General features: G+C 43.3%; 2 protein-coding genes across 9 annotated transcripts in view; both read left to right on the top strand.

The window, feature by feature from the left end:
• The window catches only part of LOC106607299 (caveolae-associated protein 1), a 31393-nt gene extending 12812 nt beyond the window's left edge, over positions 1 to 18581 (top strand). For both annotated transcript variants that reach the window (XM_014204124.2, XM_014204123.2), the window contains exon 3: positions 14280 to 18581. In XM_014204124.2, the coding sequence (XP_014059599.2) occupies positions 14280 to 15125 (846 nt within the window). In that variant the 3' untranslated portion in view covers positions 15126 to 18581. The remainder of the gene's footprint in view (positions 1 to 14279) is intronic.
• Positions 18582 to 19854: 1273 nt separating this feature from the next.
• LOC106607297 (signal transducer and activator of transcription 3) overlaps positions 19855 to 25456 on the top strand; it is a 33772-nt gene continuing 28170 nt past the window's right edge. For all 7 annotated transcript variants that reach the window (XM_014204116.2, XM_014204117.2, XM_014204120.2 and 4 more), the window contains exon 1: positions 19855 to 20158. The gene's annotated coding sequence lies outside the window, so the exon portion shown is untranslated. The remainder of the gene's footprint in view (positions 20159 to 25456) is intronic.

Raw genomic sequence — 25456 nt, forward strand, 5'->3', positions numbered from 1 at the left:
GTCAAAGCCTCTTGCACTTGAGGACCGAATTAAGGGGACCAGATGAAGTCACTGTGAGCTGCACTTATTAAGATATACAAACATGAACTACTCATATGACCCAGACGTCTGCACTGGGCTCAACCACCCACTACCCTCTTGGCTTACAGACCTCGCTCCCACAACAGAAGACATGATTTGCCAGGCAAGCTAAAGGTCAGGGCACCTGTACATCCGTCCACTCAACGTTCTTGGTTGGTCAACAGATATTTTGTTCCAATTCCAGTCCACAGAATTGTGGGAGCTGGAGCAACCACTGAAAGCATGTTACTTACTGTACGTTGTAGCCTACCCTCTAGCCGTTACTTCAGAAGGCCACTGCCAAGATAGTAATAACTCAGCCAAATTTTTCAGAAACCGTGTAAAAGAAAATCTGCTCTGGTGCTTTGATAAAAATACTCTTGCAACGATGTGGAATGGAATGGCGGCGGGTCCTGTTTCATAGAGTGAGACTGGATTTAGCCACCGGCAGCAGCACAGAACGATGGTGTCAGTGTATCTGGATGTGTGTGGATGTGTCTCTGTGTTTCTGTATCTCTGTGTGTGCACACCTGTGTCTTTGCGATTGTGTGTGGCTATTCAGATGTCAACATCTAAACACAGTGCATAACATATTTGTATTCAGACAGTGTGTCCTGCAGTTCCAGATGCAGCTGTGTTAGCTGGTGACATGTCCCCAATACCGATGCCTGCGGCTCGGACTGTGTGTTCCTGGCACCGGCCTGTGAGTTATATCCTGTCACTGAGATCTAGGCAGGGCACTGGGTGGGTTATGGCCACTCATAACTCTGATTATTAACCTAGCAGACTGCACACAGAGGGCATTAGACTGATCAAGCTTTTAAAATGGTTTCTTATCAAGGAGCTCTCATGGGTGGATGGAGGGTTTGATACTGGCTTTAGTTGTTATTAGTCTTCCTATATTTCACCCTTATTAAGACTCACCACTGCCTAGAACTACTTAACACCTCTCTCTCTGAGAGGGAAGACATTTAAGTGCGGGTCATAGAACTAGTGCCTCCCACCCAGGTATGTTGATGTCAACTATGAGATATGAACTTCAGCGGTAGAGATTCTGACAACTCTGGCATATCTCCTGATAGGACATTAATCAGTCGTCTCAGGTGGCCTAAACTTCCACCAGAGGTGGATGAGGGGAAGGAGAACACAATGGATTGTGTTGGTCCCAATAAACTCCAGGGATAGTCTGATAGTGTAAACCAAAACAGAGGATGCTGCACACCTGACGAGCAGGCGAAGAGCGAGAGCAAAAGCTCTTCCTCTAATGTCAAACTTTTTCCATAAAAACATCCCCCTCCCTTCCCCAAGGATGTGCCCTTTAGATAAAGCAGAATTAGTTCCACAGTGGATACAGTTAGAACAAAAGGCAGACTGACATGACATGGGATTAATGGCTTGATGTGTGTCTTGTGTTATTAGGCAGGAATGATGGTTCCATGAATCATTACTACAGCCCGATGCGATCTGATACAGACTTTATGTCTAAACCTTCAACCTGGTGTTAATGTTAGAAGTTTGGACCAGATCTTAGTACAGACATTACAGAATCGCTACGTTAGAGAGTTAGACGTGCCAGTCTTACAGAAAAACGTGTGGAAAAGCAAAGGTTCCATGATGGCTGGTGATGCCATGTTGACAGTGGTTGTAGTTGTAGGGATTCCAGTGGTCGTAGTCATAGAGAGAGTTTGAGGGGATTGGCTAAGCCCTGGAAAGGGATATATCCCCGCCAGACTCCTGTGTGGTGAGGTCACACATAGCTCTGAAAGAAACCCCAAGGAACTCCCTTCCGGTGTCAAACAGAATGTACCATTACACCACAATTGTGTCCAAATAGAATACAGGGAACTTTTTCGAGCTGGCTGTCTGGAGTTCGGTTTGGAAAGGGAGAGGTCCTGGTGGCAAAGGTGTAGAGTGTATTTCCACTGCTTCATTTCATGTGAAGCCATCACAGTTAGGCTATGTTACATTGTTTGCCATAGTGGGATGGTGAGATCAGAGATGCCGTGGGTCAATACACAGAATTCCCTTTGTACTCCTCTGCTGCGTCGGGATGGTGGTCATGAGGATTCCCCAGGATGCTCGAGGTAGATGGAACGAGAACCCGATCTCTGTGCCTTGGCTGTGTCTAATTGAACTAAAAGAGTGAGCTGAGATGCGTAGACTATTTCCCAATCCCCTTCTGTAATAGCTTCTTGTAAATAAATATTCTCATTATAGTAGTGTGTTAAATGTGTTGAGCCCCAAAAAACTATGCCTATAGAAAGAGGCTTAAGCAATGGAAATGTACAGTAGCCTGTAGTACATCAGCTGCTAGCACCATGTTTATAACTGCCAGGCCCCTCCACCCCTGCTCCTGTCCCAGAAGGGGCCCAGAAGGGGCCCAGAAGGGTCATTGTGAAAGCTGAAGGCACAGCTGCATACTGCAGACTGGGGCTAGACAGGATCAGACAGCTGCCAGGGTGACTCACAAGGCATGCCTCTCATCTGTGCCCCATGAGGAACGATGGAGGGAGGTCACGGGCATCTGATTAAGATGGGAGTAGAGGTCATTTATACAGATGTAGGATCTTAATTTGATCGCTCTTTTGTTACTGAGAATTTTCCTGCGCAGCATGAAATGCAAGCTTGTAGTATATTCAAGGTTTAAAAAGGCTTGTAATTTTCATTTTAAAATGTCAGACTTGATTTTCCCCAACGACAAATGTATCAACCCCTACAAAAAATGTAAATTCATTATAATCCATATAATAATTCATATTTACTGTTGCTGCAGGATTATTTTCCTGCTGTAGCGAACTGGCTCATAATAAGATCCGACATCTGTAGGTAGATGTCCATTGCCTAGTAAAACCCAAGTAGCTCTTCTTACCTCACTAGGCTTCCTCTTCCTGTTCTTGTGGAATATCTGATGCATGTGGGAGGGTACCAGAGTAAAGGGTTGGCATCAATCCTAATGTCATCCAAACATGTCCTAATCTACATTCCCTAAACATTTGTTGTGAAAACCTTGAGTTCCATCCAAAAGGGCATGGACGGTAATTTACAATACAATTTGGTCTGTGACATTCCTTATCTACAACAATTATCAAATCCACATGACATTTTTGATAGGTCATGAAAGACAGACAGATATTAATATTAGGTTTATTTAATTGACATTATAAAATGCTGATGTCATGGGACTGTGACTGATCTCTAAGGAGAGAGAGAGTCTGAGAGTGTGGTTTTGTGTTGCAGAAAAGGGGCCCTGGGCTGGCTAGGAGAAGAAAGAGATGCCATAGTGCCCTTATAGCCATAACTGCTGTAGTTTTTAGCTGTGGTTTGGACAACTGTTTGCTCTGTCGTCATCAAATCAAATCAAATCTATTTATATAGCCCTTCTTACATCAGCTGATATCTCAAAGTCCTGTACAGAAACCCAGCCTAAAACCCCAAACAGCAAGCAATGCAGGTGTAGAAGCACGGTGGCTAGGAAAAACTCCCTAGAAAGGGCAAAACCTAGGAAGAAACCTAGAGAGGAACCAGGCTATGAGGGGTGGCCAGTCCTCTTCTGGCTGTGCCGGGTGGAGATTATAACAGCACATGGCCTAGATGTTCAAATGTTCATAAATGACCAGCATTGTCAAATAATAATAATCATAGTAGTTGTCGAGGGTGCAAAAAGTCAGTAACACAAGAGTAAGTGTCAGTTGGCTTTTTCATAGCCGATCTTTGAGAGTATCTCTACCACTCCTGCTGTCTCTAGAGAGTTGAAAACAGCAGGTCTGGGACAGGTAGCACGTCCGGTGAATAAGCCAGGGTTCCAGCAGGTCTGGGACAACAGGTCTGGGACAGGTAGCACATCCGGTGAACAGGTCAGGGTTCCATAGCTGCAGGCAGAACAGTTGGAGCTGGAGCAGCAGCACGGCCAGGTGAACTGGGGACAGCAAGGAGTCATCAAGCCAGGTAGTCCTGAGGCATGGTCCTAGGGCTCAGGTCCTCCGAGAGAGAGAAAGAAAGAGAAAAGAGAATTAGAGAGAGCATATTTAAATTCACACAGGACACCGGAAAAGACAAGAGAAATACTCCAGATGTGACAGACTGACCCTAGCCCCCCGACACATAAACTACTGCAGCATAAATACTGGAGGCTGAGACAGGAGGGGTCAGGAGACACTGTGGCCCCATCCGATGAAACCCCCGGACAGGGCCAACTAGTGTGTGGTTAAGAATGATCCCCAGTGCCTATGAGTCAGAGGCAGAACACTCACCCTCAGAGAAAAATAACCAAACTAGAAAGCCTTTATAGGTTTTAATAGTAAAACGCTGCATTCAGATGCCAAAACAGGATAGGCCTCATGTATCATCGATGGGACTGCAAGACTTTGAATGTTAAGAGGCCTGTTTATCTCTCTCTCTCTCTCTCTCTCTCTCTCTCTCTCTCTCTCTCTCTCTCTCTCTCTCTCTCTCTCTCTCTCTCTCTCTCTCTCTCTCTCTCTCTCTCTCTCTCTCTCTCTCACACACACACACACATACACACTCCTTGTTATTTCATTCTCAGTCAGTAGAATGTATGACTTGTTTACTGTGTTCTCTGGGCCTCAGGCTGGTTTGTGTATTTTCAGAATCTCCTAGGGAGTGTTTCCCTCAGAGAGACGACTCATGAGCAATAGACAGATGTCGACTTGCCTGGACTCAGCACCCTGCATAGGATACACTGTCATAGCCAACACACACTGTACACAAACACACACAGTATTGCATATAGAGATTTACAGACACTCTTATTCCACATAGACACAAACATGCGTGTGCCGCACGCACGCGCACACACACACACACACACACACACACACACACACACACACACACACACAGTGTGTAACCATCTGACAGCTTTCCATGAGCTGTAATTCAGCCCCCCCAGGCCACTCTCCCTTTCGGTGCAAAGAAAGAGACAAACAGAGCTCCCTCTTTCTTTCTGTGAAGACCCACACACACTCAACCAACCACATTCTCCACAGGTACTCCTTCAAGCATAGTAGCGTACACACTCACATGTAGACCAGACTTTTCCATGGCTAGAGTGGGAGGAGAGAGTGGGGTAACACAGGGACACTCATGGAGTTTCCATCTCCATCCTCACTCTTTCCCTCGGTCCGTTCCCTCTCTCTCTCATTAATCACATACAGGGAGAGCTACTGATGGCCGCGAAGACGTGCATTTCCTTTCCTACATGACTTTAATCAGGCTGCGTCGGGGCACCACCCCGACACAGGAGATGGCGATGCCCTCAATGATGTAACATCCTATGTTTGTATGGCTTCAGCCTTTCCCAGAATGCCCGGCTGAACAGTTTTTCCATTGGCTGCAGCCTCTTCCTGTTCCAGACTTCACAGCTCCTGATTGTCATTCTGCAGTGAGGCTCTGAGTGTAGGTTCTGAGAGTCATCAGGGTCTGACTCTGGAAGAACCAGGGGCTGGTTGGGGGAAATAACTTTTTAATGAGGCCTGGTCTAGACATAGTGGCTGGCTGGCATCAGAGAACTCTGCCCTCTCAATTTGTTCTCTCAGTTTCTATGTGGCTTTGTATCATCATCTCATTACATCACCCCAATGGAATCACTGGTAGGCCAGGCCGACATGCTGCTTAGGGGTCATGTAATGTACTGTACTGTTTAGCTGTAGCAAGACTGTTGATATTAGTGTGATGATGACAGTTATGTTCTGAATCTAATCTGTCCCATAGAACAGTAGCGTGGTAGTACAGTAGTTCCTCCGATGGTGTCGCTGGAGGGGGGGTTCATCATCCTCCATAGTCATTTATCAGGCTTAGCTTCACACCCCACCAGGGGCGATATTCCATAATGGTTGTTGCCGTGGTGACATGATCCTATGTTTATATGTTGCCCTGTTGAGGACTGGGAGGAGAGGCTAGGAGGGGAGGGTGCAGAATGTTACAGTGGCTAGTGGCCAGGGAATGGTGGATGGAATCCGGAGAGAGGGAAAGGCGAGCCCGAAATAAACACACACACTGCAGGCCGAGTAGGACACAGCACCAGATAAGGAAGCGATGGTCATTTTATGATAGGTTCCACTTGCACCATTGTGAACGTCAGACCAGCCCAATAATGGATAAGGGGAAGGGTGTGGTATTGGTTAATGCTGATGCAAAAATACAGTATATGAAACATACTATCTGCCTGGCAGTGATGAGGTATGATGTTCAGTATGTCAGAATAAACCAAAGTACGGAATTCCAAATCACAAAGGATTTGTCCCAGGACATATGTTGCAGGCTTGAACATCACATTATCCTGTTTAACAGTTCACGCTGCTCCAGTCAAGTACTTTTTAAATGTATTTCAGCATTGCAAAAAACACTCACGTCTCCCCTGGTACAAGAGTAATGAAAGCCGTCATAAAAAGCCTTGGCTTTGCATGAGCTGTGATCCTGAGCCGCTTGTTTGAACTATGATGAAACAAATAGAAAGTGTCAGGGGAATGTTGCCTTGACGATAACAAGGGAAGAAAGGAAAGTGGTACTAATTGAGGAGGAGGAGGAGGGCTAGATGCTATGGGAGTACACCTACACAGGAAGGAACAAATGATAAAGAACGATTTAATGAGGTAACAGCAGGGTGGAGAGGAGGTAGGAGAGGAGAATGAGTACACGTTTAATGAGATGTTAAGAAACATTACAAACCTGCTTCCATGTGTCACAATGATGAAAAACTCCACCTTTAACCTTATTACTGTGACGGGTTGCCATGGCATTGTTTTTACATCGGCAGTTCCTGACCGAATTAGTTCAAATAAAGCGATACAGATCTGTTCCATCGCAGTGCCTCAAATGATGCCCAACTCTGTCAACAGGTCAAACCCAGCTAACGGACGGATTATCTCCTCCAGCCATCGCCTCAGGAATCAATAAGCAGTGTGATTCCGCAACACATTGCGAAGTAGACAGGGAAAGGGGAAAGACAGTGGAGATGAGCATTTTATTTTTAGGCAGAGGAAGAGAAATGGAGAACACACAAACCAAACTTGGGCCCTCCCAAGTGGCGCAGTGGTATAAGGCACTGCATCGTAGTGCTAGCTGTGTCACTAGAGATTCTGGGTTCTAGTCCAGGCTCTGGCGCAGCTGGCTGCGACTGGGAGACCCATGGGGCGGTGCAAAATTGGCCCAGCGTCGTCTGGGTTTGGGCAGGGTTTGGCCGGTAGGGATGTCCTTGTCCTATTGCGCACTAGCGACTCCTGTGGCGGGCCGGGCGCAGTGCACGCTGACGCGGTAGCCAGGTGTACAGTGTTTCCTCTGACACATTGGTGCCGACACATTGGCTGGCTTCCGGGTTAAGTGGGCACTGTGTCAAGAAGCAGTGCGGCTTGGCTGGGTTGTGTTTCGGCTCGCGACCTTCGCCTCTCACGACTCCATACGGGAGTTGCAGCGATGAGACAAGACTGTAACTACCAATTGGATACCATGAAAAAGGGGTAAAACTATTTTTCTAAATAAAAAACAAACCAAACATACCTCACACACACCTCATAAAACCACATCAGAGATGAGCTCACCAACCCTCAGTGTCATAACACAGACTCAGTTGTGATTGTTTCACTCCCTGATTACAAGCCGACCTATTCCCATTCCCCACAATGCTCTCAATGTGAGTTCGCACACACCCACACACACGGCAGTGGAGAGGTAAAAGTGACTCAGCGCAGACACTCAGGACTGGGCCAGTTTCCCAACATTAAATCTGGACAGTGTGTACAGAGACAGAGAGATTGTCGAGAGAGACAGGGTGAAAGAGTTTAGAGAGAGAGAGAGACAGAGAGATTGTTGAGAGACAGGGTGAAAGAGTTTAGAGAGAGAGAGACAGAGAGAGAGCGAGAGAGAAGCAAGAGACACTTGACGAGATAAGTGGTACTATATAATTTTTCAGAATGCGTGAAAGTCAAATTTAAATAAAATGTTATAAGTCACAGGTAACACGAGGAACAGGAACACGAGGAATAAAATAAAATACACAAGAATGGAGATATATACATGGAGTACCAGTACCAGATCAATGTGGAGCTATATACAGGGAGTATCAGTACCAGATCACTGTGGAGCTATATACAGGAAATACCAGTACCAGATCATTGTGGAGCTATACTCTATACAGGGGTACCAGTACCAGATCAATGTGGAGCAATATACAAGGAGTACCAGTACCAGATCAATGTGGAGCTATATACAGGGAGTACCAGTACTAGATCAATGTGGAGCTATACTCTATACAGGGAGTACCGGTACCAGATCAATGTGGAGCTATACTCTATACAGGGAGTACCAGTACCAGATCAATGTGGAGCTATATACTGGGAGTACCAGTACCAGATCAATGTGGAGCTATACTCTATACAGGGAGTACCAGTACCAGATCAATGTGGAGCTATATAGAGGGAGTACCAGTACCAGATCAATGTGGAGCTATATACAGGGAGTACCAGTACCAGATCAATGTGGAGCTATACTCTATACAGGGAGTACCAGTACCAGATCAATGTGGAGCTATATACAGGGAGTACCAGTACCAGATCAATGTGGAGCTATACTCTATACAGGGAGTACCAGTACCAGATCAATGTGGAGCTATATACAGGGAGTACCAGTACCAGATCAATGTGGAGCTATATTCAGGGAGTACCAGTACCAGATCAATGTGGACCTATATACAGGGAGTATCAGTACCAGATCAACAAGGTAATTGAGGTAGATACAGTTGAAGTCGGAAGTTTACATACACCTTAGCCAAATGTATTTAAACTCAGTTTTTCACAATTCCTGAGACTTGATCCTGGTAAAAATTCACTGTCTTAGGTCAGTTAGGATCACCACTTTATTTTAAGAATGTGAAATGTCAGAATAATAGTAGAGAGAATTATTTATTTCAGCTTTTATTTCTTTCATCACATTTCCAGTGGGTCAGAAGTTTATATACACTCAATTAGTATTTGGTAGCATTGCCATTAAATTGTTTAACTTGGGTAAAACATTTCAGGTAGCCTTCCACAAGAATTTTGGCCCATTCCTCCTGACAGAGCTGGTGTAAGGTTTGTAGGCCTCCTTGCTCGCACACGCTTCTTCAGTTCTGCCCACACATTTTCTATAGGGTTGAGGTCAGGGCTTTGTGATGGCTACTCCAATACCTTGACTTTGTTGTCCTTAAGCCATTTTGCCACAACTTTGAAAAGCATGCTTGGGGTCATTGTCCATTTGGAAGACCCATTTACGACCAAGATTTAACTTTCTGACTGATGTCTTGAGATGTTGCTTCAATATATCCACATAATTGTCCTTCCTCATGATGCCAACTATTTTGTGAAGTGCACTAGTCCCTCTTGCAGCAAAGCACCACCACAACATGATGCTGCCACCCCAGTGCTTCACGGTTGGGATGGTGTTCTTTGGCTTGCAAGCCTCCCCCTTTTTCCTCCAAACATAACGATGGTCATTATCCCCAAACAGTTCTATTTTTGTTTCATCAGACCAGAGGACATTTCTCCAAAAAGTACAATCTTTGTCCCCATGTGCAGTTGCAAACCGTAGTCTGGCTTTTTTATGGCAGATTTAGAGCAGTGGCTTCTTCCTTGCTGAGCAGCCTTTCAGGTTATGTCGATATAGGACTCGTTTTACATTTACGTCATTTAGCAGACGCTCTTATCCAGAGCGACTTACAGTAGTGAATGCATACATTTTTTCTCTCCGTACTGGTCCCCCGTGGGATTCGAACCCACAACCCTGGCGTTGCAAACACCATGCTCTACCAACTGAGCCACACGGTTTTACTGTAGATATAGATACTTTTGTACCTGTTTCCTCCAGCATCTTCACAAGGTCCTTTGCTGTTGTTCTGGGATTGATTTGCACTTTTCGCACCAAAGTACGTTCATCTCTAGGAGACAGAAAGCGTCTCATTCCTGAGCGGTATGACGGCTGCGTGGTCCCATGGTGTTTATACTTGCGTACTATTGTTTGTACAGACCTTCAGACGTTTGGAGATCGCTCCCAAGGATGAACCAGACTTGTGGAGGTCTACAATTTGTTTTCTGAGGTCTTGGCTGATTTCTTTTGATTTTCCCATGATTTCAAGCAAAGAGGCACTGAGTTTGAAGGTAGGCCTGTTTAAAGACACAGTCAACTTAGTGTATGTAAACTTCTGACCCACTGGAATTGTGATACAGTGAATTACAAGTGAAATAATCTGTCTGTAAACAATTGTTGGAAAAATTACTTGCGTCATGCACAAAGTAGATGTCCTAACCGACTTGCCAAAACTATAGTTTGTTAACAAGACATTTGTGGAGTGGTTGAAAAACAAGTTTTAATGATACCAACCTAAGTGTAAGTAAACTTCCGACTTCAACTGTATGTACATGAAGGCAGGGTAAAGTGACTAAGCATCGGGATAAATAATAATAAGACTAAATTAAAGAACAGAGTAGCAGCAGCATATGTTGAGTGTAAAAGTGTGTGTGTGTGTGTGTGTCTGTAGTGTAGTGTAGTGTAGTGTAGTGTGTGTGTGAGTGTATATATAGTCTTATGAGTGTGCATAGAGTCAGTGCAAAATGTTATGTGTTATGTGTGATGTGTGATGTGCGCAGTGCTATGATGGGACAGGGCGAGGCAGTGACAACAAAGACATAGCTATCTCTATGGGATGCAGGGTCAGAGGGCTATGCTAGGATTAGCATAGGGCATTAGGAGGTCGCTTTGAGGACAATACAGTGCCACCGACACGGCCCGCTACCAAAACCTGCCGGCTCTCCTTCACCGCAGCCAACCTGAGTAAAACATTTAAACGTGTTAACCCTCGCAAGGCTGCCAGCCCAGACAACATCCCTAGCCGCGTCCTCAGAGCATGCGCAGACCAGCTGCTTGGTGTGTTTACAGACATATTCAATCAATCCCTATCCCAGTCTGCTGTTCCCACATGCTTCAAGAAGGCCACCATTGTTCCTGTTCCCAAGAAAGCTAAGGTAACTGAGCTAAATGACTATCGCCCCGTAGCACTCACTTCCGTCATCATGAAGTGCTTTGAGAGACTAGTCAAGGATCATATCACCTCCACCCTACCTGACACCCTAGACCCACTCCAATTTGCTTACCACCCAATAGGTCCACAGACAATGCAATCGCAATCCCACTGCACACTGCCCTAACCCATCTGGACAAGAGGAATACCTATGTAAGAATGCTGTTCATTGACTTAAGCTTAGCATTTAACACCATAGTACCCTCCAAACTCGTCATTAAGCTCGAGACCCTGGGTCTCGACCCTGCCCTGTGCAACTGGGTCCGGGACTTTCTGACGGGACGCCCCCAAGTGGTGAGGGTAGGAAACAACATCTCCATCGCGCTGATCCTCAATACTGGGGCCCCACAAGGGTGCGTTCTCAGCCCTCTCCTGTACTCCCTGTTCACCCATGACTGCGTGGCCATGCACGCCTCCAATTCAATCATCATGTTTGCAGATGACACAACAGTGGTATGTTTGATTACCAACAACGATGAGACAGCCTACAGGGAGGAGGTGAGGGCCCTCAAGGAAATAACCTCACACTCAACGTCAACAGAACAAAGGAGATGATCGTGGACTTTAGGAAACAGCAGAGGGAGCACCCCCCTATTCACATCGATGGGACAGTAGTGGAGAAGGTGGAAAGTTTTAAGTTCCTCGGCGTACACATCACGGACAAACTGAAATGGTCCACCCACACAGACAGCGTGGTGAAGAAGGCGCAACAGTGCCTCTTCAACCTCAGGAGGCTGAAGAAATTCGCTGGTCACCAAAAACACTCACAAACTTTTACAGATGCACAATCGAGAGCATCCTGTCGGGCTGTATCACCGCCTGGTACGGCAACTGCTCCGCCCACAACCGTAAGGCTCTCCAGAGGGTAGTGAGGTCTGCACAATGCATCACCGGGGGCAAACTACCTGCCCTCCAGGAAACCTACACCACCCGATGTCACAGGAAGGCCAAAAAGATAATCAAGGACAACAACCACCCGAGCCACTGCCTGTTCACCACGCTAACATCCAGAAGGCGAGGTCAGTACAGGTGCATCAAAGCTGGGACGAGAGACTGAAAAATAGCTTCTATCTCAAGGTCATCAGACTGTTAAACAGCCATCACTAACATTGAGTGGCTGCTGCCAACATACTGACTCAAATATCTTGCCACTTTAATAATAAAAAAATGGATGTCATAAATGTATCACAAGTCACTTTAAGCAATGCCACTTTATATAATGTTTACTTACCCTACATTACTCATCTCATATGTATACTGTACTCTATACCATCTACTGCATCTTGCCTATGCTGTTCGGCCATCGCTCATCCATATATTTATATGTACCTATTCTTATTCATTCCTTTACACACTTGTGTGTAAAAGGTAGTTGTGAAACTGTTACATTACTTGTTAGATATTACTGCATGGTCGGAACTAGAAGCACAAGCATTTCGCTACACTCGCATTAACATCTGCTGTGTGTATGTATGTAACCAATAAAATGTGATTTGATTTGATTTGAGGGATAACATCCTCTGCATATTCCTGGTCTCCCTCAGTGGATATCCAATAATACAACATTTCTCTACCGTTGTGAAAACATCATCACTGGGACATTGAGTGAGTGGCAGCTGTCAGAGAAGCATAGGTGTCAAGGGATGTTTTGGACAGATGGGTTGTGTGTGTGTATTTGTGAATCTCAGTGTGAAGTACTGGTTTTATGAACAGACAATGCCATATCTGATGTAGCGTCCCCTTACAGGCTGCTAGAACTTTCTTGTCCCCTAGATGGAGTGCAAGACTGTATGAACCAGTCCATTGGAAATATTGAGAACATTTGCAGTTATTTTGGTTATACTAGAAACTAGTGTCAGGGTCTTCTCAGCCAAACTACTTGGTAAATGTTCAGTACACAGAATAAGTGTAATCCCAAACAGCTTGTGAAAGACTTAAAGAGGGTGTCCATACAGGTTTGTATGGTGTCTAATAATGAAACTAGCATACTGAGCCAACTAGACCCAAAATCATTTCCTGCTATGGGTAAACTACTTTACTGCACACTCCTACCTCGCTGAATCATTGTGATAACTGTGGTAAATGTTCTCCTGGTGTACCTCATGCATGCATACTCTCTCTCTCTCTCTCTCTCTTTCTCTCTAATAGGCTTTGCAGTCTTAGTGAGTGTAAGGATGGATACCTTCAACCTTTCATATGTCAATGTCACTGGTAGTCCTACCTCTTTACAGCTCATCTCAGTAAGCGTATTACATAACCTAACCGAAGTGAGCTCTGATGTGGTTATCAACAACCGGTAGGGAGACACATAACTAGGCATTTGACTCTACCATTAAACGTATTTTCCCACAACCCACTGCTTACAAAGTGTGACTTTCAATCTGACTAAGGTATCTCACTCTTAAATGTTATATCAGTCACAGTCTGCTGGTTCACATACAAACAGAGGTTTCAGGCAGACTTTATTTAAAGTATCATAGTCATTCATTCTAGGGTACATATGGAAAGTCTGTGCTATGGCTGGATAGTATTTCATTGTCTGTGCTGATTTTGGAGTCTTGGTCAGTTTGTATTGTTTGACCACTAGATGGGGTTGGCCAACAGTGGCAGGCATGTTTCATATAAATTTTTTAATGCGACTGATAAATGTAAAGTTACGTATCTGAGGCAAGCCATGAAGATGAATAATTTATCATACACATAAATGTCCAATTTCATTTCTATTTCAGAGCCCACATTCATATGAATTGATATTCATTAATTTACTCAGCCTCAGGCTTCTACGTGACACTTCAATATAACCTCTATAATCATGCAGTCAATTTGAAAAGGTGTGTATACATTGGACAAATCCCATTCTGTGAACACATTGTTCCCTATGAATGAACACATTAGAATGGGAACATCTTATCTCACTCAGAGTACTGATATGTAATGAGGTAGATTTAATACTGTCTTTGCAAACTTATGCTTGAAAACGAATAAAATATAAATGATAAAACAGAATTTAAAAAAAAATGTAATACTGCAAAACAGGATCTGCTGCGGTTTTTATGACCCTAACTGGAGCCTTAAACGTAAACGTTCATACTTGATCTTGTATGTTTACTCTTCCGGTTGTCTAACCTCATCCACTCTCTCCTTTGTGTCTTCACAGGATGAGAATAAGGCCGCTAAAGCCTCGCTAAAGTCATCCAAGCTGGCAGAGAATGTAGCTGAGGGCTGCTCTGTGGAAGGGCGGCTGGAGCAGATCACTGAGGAGGGGGGCGAGGCGGCGCTCACTGGCCTCAACTCAGACGAGGAGGTGGAGATCGAGGAGATCATCGAAGAGTCCCGGGCGGAGAAGATAAAACGCTCCAGCAAGGCGCGCGTGGACAACATCAAGAAGGCCTTCTCCAAAGAGCAGAGGGAGAAGAGAGCGCAGAAGACCAAGGACAACCTGGAAAAGACCAAGCAGAAGACCAGGGATAACCTGGAGAAGACCCGGCAGAAGACCCACGACAAGTTGGAGAAGACCAAGCATAGCCTGGAGAAGAAGATGGGCAAGCTGGGCAACAAGATGACCCCTAACATGGAGCGGAAGGAGAAGTTAAAGGGCTCCAAGGAGATGTTGAAGAAGTCTCTGACCCCCGACCACACCGTCTACGCCCGCTCCAAGACGACCGTGTACCGCGTGCCGCCCTTCACCTTCCACGTGAAGAAGTTCCGGGATGGAGAGGTGGAAGTGGTGCACACAGAGGGCACAGAGATGGTGGAGGTGGCCGAGAATGAGGCCCTGCAGGCGGGAGAGGGAGACGTGGAGGAGCTGGTGAGAGTAGTAGACACCCCAGAGATGGCTGCTGTCCTGGAGTTGGATGAAGAGGAAGAGGAGCTGGTGAGAGTAGACACCCCAGAGATGGCAGCTTTCCTGGAGGTGGCTGAGGACCAGGTGGCAGAGCATCTGATCCGGCTGGAGAGTAAGGTCCCTGTGGTGAAGACAAGCATGAAGACAACCAGCAAATAACTCTGTCTACAGGGCCCAGCAGGATTGGAAGAATGGTACAATAGAGAGATGAGGAGACAGAGGAGAAGAGAGAGGGGGAGAGTAAAGAAGAGGAGAGAAACATACTACATTTGGATGACAGTGACACAGCATGCATGATAAGGACTGTCGGGACAATGTTCATAATCTACTCATCTTATAATAAAAATAATAATAATATAATATGCCATTTAGCAGACGCTTTTATCCAAAGCAACTTACAGTCATACGTGTCTACATACATCTTGTTTGAGAAAAAAAATATTATGCATCAGGAATTACTTTCAATGTAGTATGTGCTGTTCTAGACAACAACAACAACAAAAAAGTTTAACCCCGCATTTTTGTTTCTTCCTTACATATTTTCTTGTCTTTTAGTTTGTGAATGACTCTGGTTGGTCTAGTCTGGGATATTGCTTGGTGATATATTTTTGTTGTTGTTGTTTTTTAAATAGAATGACCACAATGCTAAGGGAATAAATAGTAGTGGCTATTGTGATTTGATATACAATAATTGCTAACGTAAGATAAACAGTACATAACAATGTATATGGAAATATCCCCCACTGGGCATAGACGTCAATTCAACATTTATTCCACGTTGGTTCAACGTCATTTCATTGAAATGATGTGGAAACAAAGTTGATTGAACCAGTGTGTGCCCAGTTGTGGTGGTATCTTGAGATTTTCTGATTTGATGGTCGGTGGTCATGTGATGTGCAGGTCAGAGAAATGACGTTTTGACAAATGAAGAGTAAGAGCACACACTGGAAACACCTAAAGATGGTTTCAACGTGCATGGGGAGAGACACAGGGGACCGTATTTTCCCTGACTGAAGAGTTTACAGATCGGTTAAACAAATGCTCACAGCCATTTTGAGCAGCCAGCTTTCTAATGTAAGTGTGGGCATACAAGCTCTGTCAACATGTCAAGGTTCTGAAAGGACGAGATAGATAAGATAATGATAAAGATTAAGATAGTTTTCACTTTTCTTAGAGGAGCACTATGAAGCGTTTATTTCTGATCAACAGTGTGACCCTAATGGTTGATTGTTTTCATTTTGGAGGACTGAGAGGGATGGTCACGGCAAATGCAATATTAAAAAAAGAAGAGGAAGAGACTCACTGATTGGCATAAATGGAACTATTTTTGTGCGTGTGTAATGTTTCAGACGCAATCTTGAGCCAATCAAGGAAAAACAAGTGTACCTTTAAATGATGTCATGGGGTTGATGAATGCCAGACGTGTAAAGTAATCCTTCTCTTTAATTATTTCTAAAGTTTTTCACGTAAAAATCAGGATCGCAACAGATTCTATTTTTTTGTTTTGAAATGGAGAATGAGAAGGATGAAGGATTAGTGACGACTTGAAAGAGATCTGAATTTAGTTGCATAGTTTTACCTTCCTTTTTTAAAAAGAATGTTTCATTAAGTTTCTAAGTTGTACTATATTGTGATATCTGGAAAATAGTTATCTTTCTCTCAGTTTTTAGTTACCAGTGTAACCACCAAACTACTTGGTTGTTACTAGGGCTGGTCACTGATGACAGGAGAATGACATTTTGAGCCATCTTTTAATCAAAGGTTCCTAGTGCCATCGTTCTGTAGAAGTTAACTTTTTTCACTGTTTTTCTCTCACTGTGCTTACATGATAATGTTCATTAAAAAATTTAAAAATGTAATTGTACTGACACACATTGTACAAATGTATGCATGTATGCTCACAGTGCTACAAGAATCATACATGTACTGTACATATATGCTATAACAAGCACACACATAACTGTGTTAACCTGCCACATTACTGTGACTCCAGAGGCTTCTCTCCTGGAAGAGGAGTCTGTCTGAGATTGACAGAGCCTTGCTTATTGAATCTATCACCATGGCCACAGCTAATGACGGGATATATCCAGCACTTCACCTGGACTGCATTGGGTGATGTAATTATGGGGAGAAAAAGGAGAGAATCTTGTAAGCACCCCTCCAGCATATGTCAATGTGCCAGGTGACAGTTAAATTAAAGTCTATAGTGACATATAGAAATGTAAGTGCTATCCAATTTTGCTTGTGCCGGCAGCAAATTACAAGGCATTGTGAAGGATATGGCAGTGTTACATAGGTGAAAGAAAAAAAGACATGTCCGTTCCTGGACCTCAGTCTCTGTCTATTTGAATTACTTGTCAGCTTGTTTGTGCCTGTGTGGTCTGGCAAGGGTCTGATATAGGGAGACGATGGTGATTAGAATAGATTATTTGAGTTTGACGTGAAGTGAGACCAGTAAATGCAATAGAAGCTAAAAGCTGTTGTCTCGTGTTCTTTCTCTACCTACAAGACATGCCTCTGGAAAACAAAGTAGTGAGACTAAGTACAGAAGGGCTGAAAGCACACAGGGCCTGGCTCGAAGACAGTGCTACAGAAAGCTTTTCTATGTGTCTCCAAAGCTCTCTGTGTCTGACCGACCTTGATGAAGGGGCTGGGGTGGGGGGGTCTCTGTGGAACACCATTAGGATAATCAATGAGGCAGGAATCTGATTAAGGAGAGTGCTTTCTCTGAGGAGAGTGAGACAGAACACAGAGAGAGGACGTGTGTGTGTGTGTGTGTGTGTGTGAGAGAGAGAGATAGAGAGAGAGAGACAGAGAGTGAGAGAGGGGGGGGGCAGGGTGATCATGTGGAGGGAGAGGTCAGTGCAGAGAGAAGGAGAGATGATGCAGTCAAAAAGCAACCAAAGATATTCCTCCAAAAAATCTGTAGGTCTTTGTGCAGTTCATATTTTGTGTTTACTTAATTTTTTTACAAGGCTGAAATGGATTCTCATTACATAAATGCCAAGGCCAATACCGAACACACAGATACATTAAAGATTGACCAAGTTTTTGTCAAACACGAGCTAAGTTTACCACCATCTCTAAACACCCCTCATCTCCCCCAATTAACCGAGGAGATTAATAACATTTCCTGCCTTCTTCAGGAGAGAGTGGAGATACAAACAGTGACCGGTCATCTTTCAACTGTTTAATTTCTTTGCCATGTAGTGTAGTCTCACAGCATTGTCAGTCAATATGCAGTTCTTTGTAAAATGATCAGTCAAACTACCGCAGGTTACCAGGGTTGGAGCCAATTACATTTAAATTCCAGCAAATTCAGAAAGTAAACCAAATTCCAATTCCAAATGTTCCTAACTGAAAAGCATTTAAGATAATTGGAATTTCAGTGTACTTCTAGAATTGTCTGGAATTGAAATGCAACTGACCTCAACCCTGCAGGATACTGTACATATCCTGAGCACTGCCATTTTCAACTGAACTAAGATGATAATATCTCCTCCCTATTGTTATGACAGATCTAATAATGAAGCTTGCTTTTTCTGTTGAATTAAAAAATTACTATTTTTATCTAACCACTTATATATCAATAAAAGCTATATGATTTACACCAGACTTTACCACTGTGATGATTGAATGTGTCAAAGTTCAACCCAATGCTATGTGAAGTGCAACCAGTACAGCTGTATTATAGACCATTACTACACTCAGATTAGTCACCCGGGATAAACAGAGGCCATTATTTTTCTTGGAACGAATTTGCATCACAAAGAAGAAACCAACATGTTCACTTTTCCTTGAAAACCATTCAAACCTACACATGGTAAATAATGACATTGCTCCACAAGCCGATGTTACTCCATGATAAGCACTGACTAATGATGCAAAACACAGTAAAGTCAAGAGAAGAGTGCTTGTGCTATTGGTCATTAGGGATAGAGATTTGAGTCATGCTGCTTCAATGTGTGAGTGAGTTTATAATGAAAGTAAACATTGTCAACAGTGTTTCTTTGCCTCCGTAGATTACAACAAACAACAGAACATCTGGGAGTGGTAGAGGATCCAGAGTTCTAGCTACAGTGAAAGCAACTCCATTCAGCATGCGTTTTAGTGTAGGTTTAGTCCTAATCTCGGGAAACCGGTCATATTCATTTTGGTTTTCACAGCATGTGACCTGACTTGCTATGATTCTCATAACCTCAGTAATGTTTCTACTCTTGTTAATTCCCTGCTGAAAAGGGAAACTTAAATTAGGCTATTGGTCTCACAATGCACTATAATGACCTAGGCCTATAAGGTTAGCTACCTGAGAGATGACCACGCTCAAATTGATGGGCAATGCCGCACAAGAAAAATGTGAAAGTTCAGGAGCATAGAACCCTGTAATTTGTTGTCCCATGAAACCAAGTAAACATGTTGATCAAATATTTAATTATTACTGAACTGTTTGTGCTATAGCCTACATAGATGATGATGATGATGATGATGATGATGATGAAGAAAACTAGGCCATATCCCCCAATTTTCTCAATGTAATAATGAATATGTCATATTTCAAATACAAGAATAAAAATGTTTTCAAGCCTTGGTTAGAGTATTTGTTGATGGCGAATATATAATGATTTGGGTAAGACAGAAATATCAACGCTGTTCACATTTCTTCTTATTACACTTGTGATGACGTTGAGACTGCCAGTAATTCAGATGACTTCCAGTTCAGCTGTTCTGTTGGTTATTTCTTCTCCCGCTGCAAGGTCATGCTTGTAAATGCAATTTCCCCTAAAACACGGAGGGAGTGTGTGATACACCTGGAACAGCCTCCGAGTCGCGCGCAGTGAACACTACACCCACAACCTCCCTTTAGCTTTAATCCCCCCTTCTTGCAATATCCTACACAACGATTGGACGAAATTGTGTTCTCGTCTTCTGTTGCATCCTAGTTATGTCAATCAACGCTTTCTTGACGTTTGTCTGCACTCAGGTTGGAATTGGAAAACTAAGGGTCTGTGTGTACAGTACTGCGACATTGAAGTAGGCAAAAGTTACTGTAGTTGCGATTGTTAGAAATACAGTTTGGTTAAAAGTTCTCGATTGTCCTGTACAATAAGACATTTCGTTCTGGTGGTTTAAGGCTGGTGGCTGGCTACGATTTAACGGCATCATTTTTCTGACACTTTTCCTTGGACAGTAGGGTAAGTAGGCGGTCGCAGAACCCTTTGCTTTGTATCATTTATACATCATATTGTGGTTGGGCCATGAGAGTGACGTTAAAAAAATGTGTTACACAACACATTATAGTCGTGTGTGGTGGGCGAGCAGCATCAATGTATTATCAGATTGAGAATCTCACTCGACACAAAGTAACTGGAGCTACGTCCTCCATGCTATATTACATACATCGCCAAAAGTTGAATCACACTGTTTCGCAAATAGATTAGGCCTACCAGTCGTTGTTGTTTATACGTTTGCTTTCAAAGGATAGCATACACCGACCGTTTATGCCTAATTCTTGTGATGATGTGCTGGCCATTTCTTCAAGGATGATATTGCACATTTTATGAAGTTGCAAGTGCAACCATGTTGGGATGCTGACTTCGGTCAAAGCCACGTCCAGTGGTGCAGGTTGTGATTACCACCACAACTCTCATGTGGGCATGTCACGGCCATTTGATCCATCAAACGGTGCTTGGGAAAGTCATCACGTCAACCATGCATGCCTCCAGGTTTGCAACAACCAGTCAACAGTTTGAGGGATTACAAACACACACAGCCAGTGACGTGTATTAATGGATGCCAAGGGAAGGCCAAAAATGACCGATTAAAAAAAACACAACACTGATTTCGTCTCTGTTTCATAATTTTCCTACATTCAGCCTTTTGCGAATTGAATCTTAACAGGAAGAAAGCATCAGAGCGATCAAAACAGCGTCTGGCCTCGCGTGACAAAAAAAGTATAAGCAATTAGCCAATCAGCGTTGAGCTCAACTGTGAATGGTCCTGGCGCACCCCCTTTCGTTAGGTCAACATGTTTTTCTACTTACACACACACACAGAGAAATTAGAACCATGGACAGCCACATCAAATTTAGCTTACTTTAATTGGACTAAATTGTTTTTGGTATCTTTTAGTTGTCACTGATGATGTTGAAGTTGAAATGTTGCTGGAATTGTGGAGGCAGCTACTGTTTGCTTTGTGACTTGCTGTAAATCCGGTTTTAAATCAATAGTTGTTTAGTAGTCCGAAAATGTCGGAAACATTAACTTGCTTGACCATGCTGTAGGTCATGTTACTGTACATGCAATATGCTTTGTGGACTTCACTGGACAGAGGTCCCGTGTGGCTCAGTTGGTAGAGCATGGTGTTTGCAACACCAGCGTTGTGGGTTCGATTCCCACGGGGGACCAGTAGTGGGACCAGTACGGAGAAAAAAAATGTATGAAATGTATGCATTCACTACTGTAAGTCGCTCTGGATAAGAGCGTCTGCTAAATGACTAAAATGTAAATGTAGGTAGCTATCCGGTTTTGTGATAAAACAAAGGTGTGGTTGAATTTATTCTGCCACTGTGTCTTCTTATTGTCTTGGCCTTTAGGCCTACAGTACCAGTCAAAGGTTTGGACACACCTACTCATTCCAGGGTTTTCCTTTATTGTTACTATTTTCTCCATTCTAGAATAATAGTGAAGACATCAAAACTATGAAATAACACATGGAATCATGTAGTAACCAAAAAAGTGTTAAACAAATCAAAATATATTTGAGATTCTTCAAAGTAGTCACCCTTTGCCTTGATGACAGCGTTGCACACTCTTGGCATTCTCTCAACCAGCTTCATGAGTTGGTCACCTGGAATGCATTTAAATTAACAGGTGTGCCTTGTTAAAAGTTAATTTGTGGAATTTCTTTCCTTGATGCGTTTGAGCCAATCAGTTGTGTAGTGACAAGATAGGAGTGGTATACAGAAAATAGCCCTATTTGGTAAAAGACCAAGTCCATATTATGGCAAGAACATCTCATATAAGCAAAGAGAAATGACAGTCCATCATTACTTTAAGACATGAAGGTCAGCCAATCCGGAAAGTTTCTTCAAGTACAATCACAAAAACCATCAAGCACTATGATGAAACTGGCTCTCATGAGGACCGCCACAGGAAAGGATGACCCAGAGTTACCCCTGCTGCAGAGGATAAGTTAATTAGAGTTGCCAGCCTCAGAAATCGGCAATTAACTGCAACTCAGATTGCACCTCAGAGTTGAAGTACTGACGCATTTCAACATCAACTGTTCAGAGGAGACTGTGTGAATCAGGCCTTCATGGTCTAATTGCTGCAAAGAAACCACTACTAAAGGACACCAATAATAACAAGAGACTTGCTTGGGCCAAGAAACACGAGCAATGGACATTAGACCGGTGGAAATCTGTCCTTTGGTCTCATGAGTCCAAATTTGAGACTTTTGGTTCCAACCGCTGTGTCTTTGTGAGACGCAGAGTAGGTGAGTGGATGATCTCCGCATGTGTGGTTCCCACCGTGAAGCATGGAGGAGGTTGTGTGATGGTGTGTGGGTGCTTTGCTGGTGATCCTGTCAGTGATTTATTTACAATTCAAGGCACACTTAACCAGCATGGCTACCACAGCATTCTGCAGCGATACGCCATCTCATCTGGTTTGCACTTAGTCCCACTATCATTTAGTTTTTTAACAGGACAATGACCCAAAACACACCTCCAGGCTGTGTAAGGGATATTTGACCAAGAAGGAGCGTGATGGCGGGCTGCATCAAATTACCTGGCCGCCACAATCACCTGACTTCAACCCAATTGAGATGTATTTGACCTTTTATTTAACTTGGCAAATCAGTTAAGATCATATTCTTATTTACAATGACGGCTTACCCCGCACAAACCCTCCCTTAACCCGGACATGGCTGAGCCAATTGTGCGCCGCCCTATGCGACTCCCGATCACGGCCGGTTGTGATACAGGCCGGGATCAAACCAGGGTCTGTAGGGACGCCTCTGGTACCAAGATGGTTTGGGATGAGTTGGACCGCAGAGTGAAGGAAAATCAGCCAACGAGTGCTCAGCATATGTGGGAACTTCTTCAAGACTGTTGGAAAAGCATTCCTCATGAAGCTGCTTGAGAGAATGCCAAGGGTGTGCAAAGCTGTCATCAAGGCAAAGGGTGGCTACTTTGAAGAATCTAAATGTAAAATATATTTAGATTTGTTTCACACTTTTTTTTGGTTACTACATTATTCCATATGTGTTATTTCATAGTTTTGATGTCTTCACTATAATTATACAATGTAGAAAATAGTCAAAATAAAGAAAAACCCTGGAATGTGTCGGTGTCAACTTTTGACTGGTACTTTACATATCACGGTCGCAAGGCATATGAATTAACAGGTTATAGAGCAAACAACTCAATTATCACAACACAAATTGTGATATGAATATTTTCTTTTTTCCTGGCTTGACTTGCTGAGTGTTTTTACACACACACACACACACACACACACACACACACACTGTTCTCATGACATCATTGCTCACAGAATGGGGAACTGGGCAGAAGCACATGTAAGATAACCCATGTGCCAAATAGGATGTAGTATGGCTTAGTGGGGAAAAAGTCCCTACATACATACAATCTTCCTATTTGTCATCATTAAGTTATTTACACAGCATTGGCGAGTGAATGTAAAACTGTAAGGTTAACGCTGATATTGTTCCTTATGTTGTCCCATGCTCTAATGACACTGCATCAGGAAACACTTACCGGAATAAAGTAAAGCATTTTCCTGGAATCTCTTCCTCAAATAATGTTTCCATTGTCCAATGTTCTCGTTTAGCTTTTGTGGTGCTTTTATGAGGGTGCTTTTATGATAACTAAAAGGTGTTTTTCTCTTGGTGTTTCCTGAATATTGTGTCTAAATGTCATTGTTTTAAATTGCTGGGGGGGTTTAAACTGGGCCCAGGTTTTATCTGAACATTTAATCCAAAACAAAATAATCCTGTGTTGTCAAATTTCCTCATTTCAAATTTGTTCGCTGTTTAAAAAGACACAAAGACAATATTTCAACCAAATGTTATGGTATCATATAATATGATCTGTGTTGTAGCATATGATGTGGTTAGAGATTTGCTTTAATTTTGTCTTAACTACATCGAAAAATGAGGACGGACCGCATTTGAAGGGGGAGCAAAACACAGGATCATTTTGATCTGGAAAAACTGGGCCCCGGTGACTTAAAAGAAAAGCAACTGCTTACTGCATTGAGTAAGACTTTGATACTGTAGTGATGTGTTGAAATCTGTTATACCTTCTATCTGCCTGAGTTAGAGAAATATGGGGTTTAACAGTTCACCGCACCACAATAGTACAATGACAATGGTAGTTGTTAGAAAGTAAGATACAGTAACATTTATGTTACATAGAAAGTACTAGGCCCATGCCTAGTTACGGACAGGGCAAAGGATGTGGTTGCTTTCATGGCCCTCGTGACTGACGCTTTCTAGTAAAATTATCTTTAGCTGAACAATGCAGACTAGATTCCTTGAAAGGCTGATCCCACCTCCCGTACTGTACAGTGTACAGTACACCACTCTTTTAGACAGTGTTTAGACATGCAACAAATGTTTTTATGGTGTAGCCTACCCATAGTGGCCGCAGAGAGATAATGGTTATTAAATGAGTGGTGCCTTGCTGCAGTATGTATGGAATCTTTCCTGTTCTTGAGACCTACAGTTCTCTCAACACAGGCTCAGTGAAAGTCAGTTCATGTTGACTTGCTTCTGTAGGCCAAGGCTGTAGAGATCCCCAGGCCTGTCTGGTGTTGTGCCACTGTTCACACAACTGTGTTGTTAACCCTCGTGGAGCTCGGTGTTTCTGTGGCTCTGTCGTCTGCCTGTGCATTCCACGCCACTCTGTAATGGGAATGATGGGACAAGTGCTGCTCAGACAAAGCCCTGCTCTTTTTCAGTTGTGTATGGAGAACTATAGTGAAGCCAGCAGCCTTTATAGGCACTGGTAATGCCCACTTTGAATATGATCTGAATCAAGTGGTGTTGCCATAGGTTCCTTTTCATTCTCTGGGTGTGACTGAGTATCATTCTGAAATCCAATCTGTAGTTAGTAAAAGATACGGTTTAGCTTTTCAAAAAAAATTAAAAATTATCTTAAAGTATAATTTGATCTCTGAGAAATTAAGCTAATTGATCGCACCCAAATTGGCCTTTTATTTTTATTTTATAAGATTCAGATAATAGTCAAATTTAGTACCCAACATCTGATTTGGACCAAACGTCTTCCTACCAATGAGTAAGACATGAGAAATCCCCCCCCAAAATTGCCAGAAGCCACCCATGGATGCAGGGTCTGATTGAACAAAGGAAGTTTCTGCTTTTTAGTAGTTCATCTATCTTGTCACCTATATTTTATAGGTTTTGACTGGGTTGTCACCTGTTGCCAAAGAGTTGGCTGTTTTGA

This window comes from Salmo salar, chromosome ssa06, assembly GCF_905237065.1.
Source record: "Salmo salar chromosome ssa06, Ssal_v3.1, whole genome shotgun sequence".
NCBI lineage: Eukaryota > Metazoa > Chordata > Actinopteri > Salmoniformes > Salmonidae > Salmo > Salmo salar.